Source organism: Penaeus monodon, chromosome 22 (assembly GCF_015228065.2).
Source record: "Penaeus monodon isolate SGIC_2016 chromosome 22, NSTDA_Pmon_1, whole genome shotgun sequence".
NCBI lineage: Eukaryota > Metazoa > Arthropoda > Malacostraca > Decapoda > Penaeidae > Penaeus > Penaeus monodon.
In genome coordinates, this window is record NC_051407.1 from 31,797,569 (window position 1) to 31,798,168 (window position 600).

A 600-nucleotide genomic window follows, 5' to 3' on the forward strand; every position below is an offset into this window, starting at 1 on the left:
TTAATCTTATTATAAAGCAAAACGAAAAGTAAGCACATAACATATATAACAAATACTATATGATACAATGCTTAGACAAACAATAAACTTAACATAGGTAAACATATGATTTTAACAAATCATAATTAGGGATGGGATTACACACAATTTTTCATTTTTTCAGAGGGTCTGAACTTATAGCAACATTCTTTTTCTTTAACCTCTTCTGCTACATAAGCAAGGGATTTTATGGATTGGATGCTTAATTTATTTCTAATATCAGTTTTAATTAGATTTAACCTCGAAAAAATCCTCTCTGCATCAGTATTTGTAACCGGAAGAGATAAATCTGTAAAATAAAATCTGTTAAATTTCTAAATAAAATTTCTCCATCCTCTTTCATATTACCAAGATTGGAATAAAATGAATTGGATTTTGTTCTGATCTCATTTCCTCAGGAATTGGTATGCTGCCCAATGCCCTTCACTCATTATCGAGGACTTGAATGTCCCTTCATAAATCCTTGGCAATCTTTCAACAAGTGGTTGTAGTGATGGCATAATCTCCCTGGATCTTTTGTCTAAAATGATTTCAGGGTTAAAAAATGAGATCATGTATGTA

At 30.5% G+C, this 600-nt stretch overlaps 1 protein-coding gene across 1 annotated transcript in view; it reads right to left on the reverse strand.

Annotated features, from left to right (window-relative positions):
* Nucleotides 1-513: 513 nt before the first annotated feature.
* The window catches only part of LOC119587413, a 3,201-nt gene continuing 3,114 nt past the window's right edge, over nucleotides 514-600 (reverse strand). Inside the window, exon 3 of the mRNA XM_037936151.1 lies at nucleotides 514-559. Within this exon, the coding sequence (XP_037792079.1) occupies nucleotides 514-559 (46 nt within the window). The remainder of the gene's footprint in view (nucleotides 560-600) is intronic.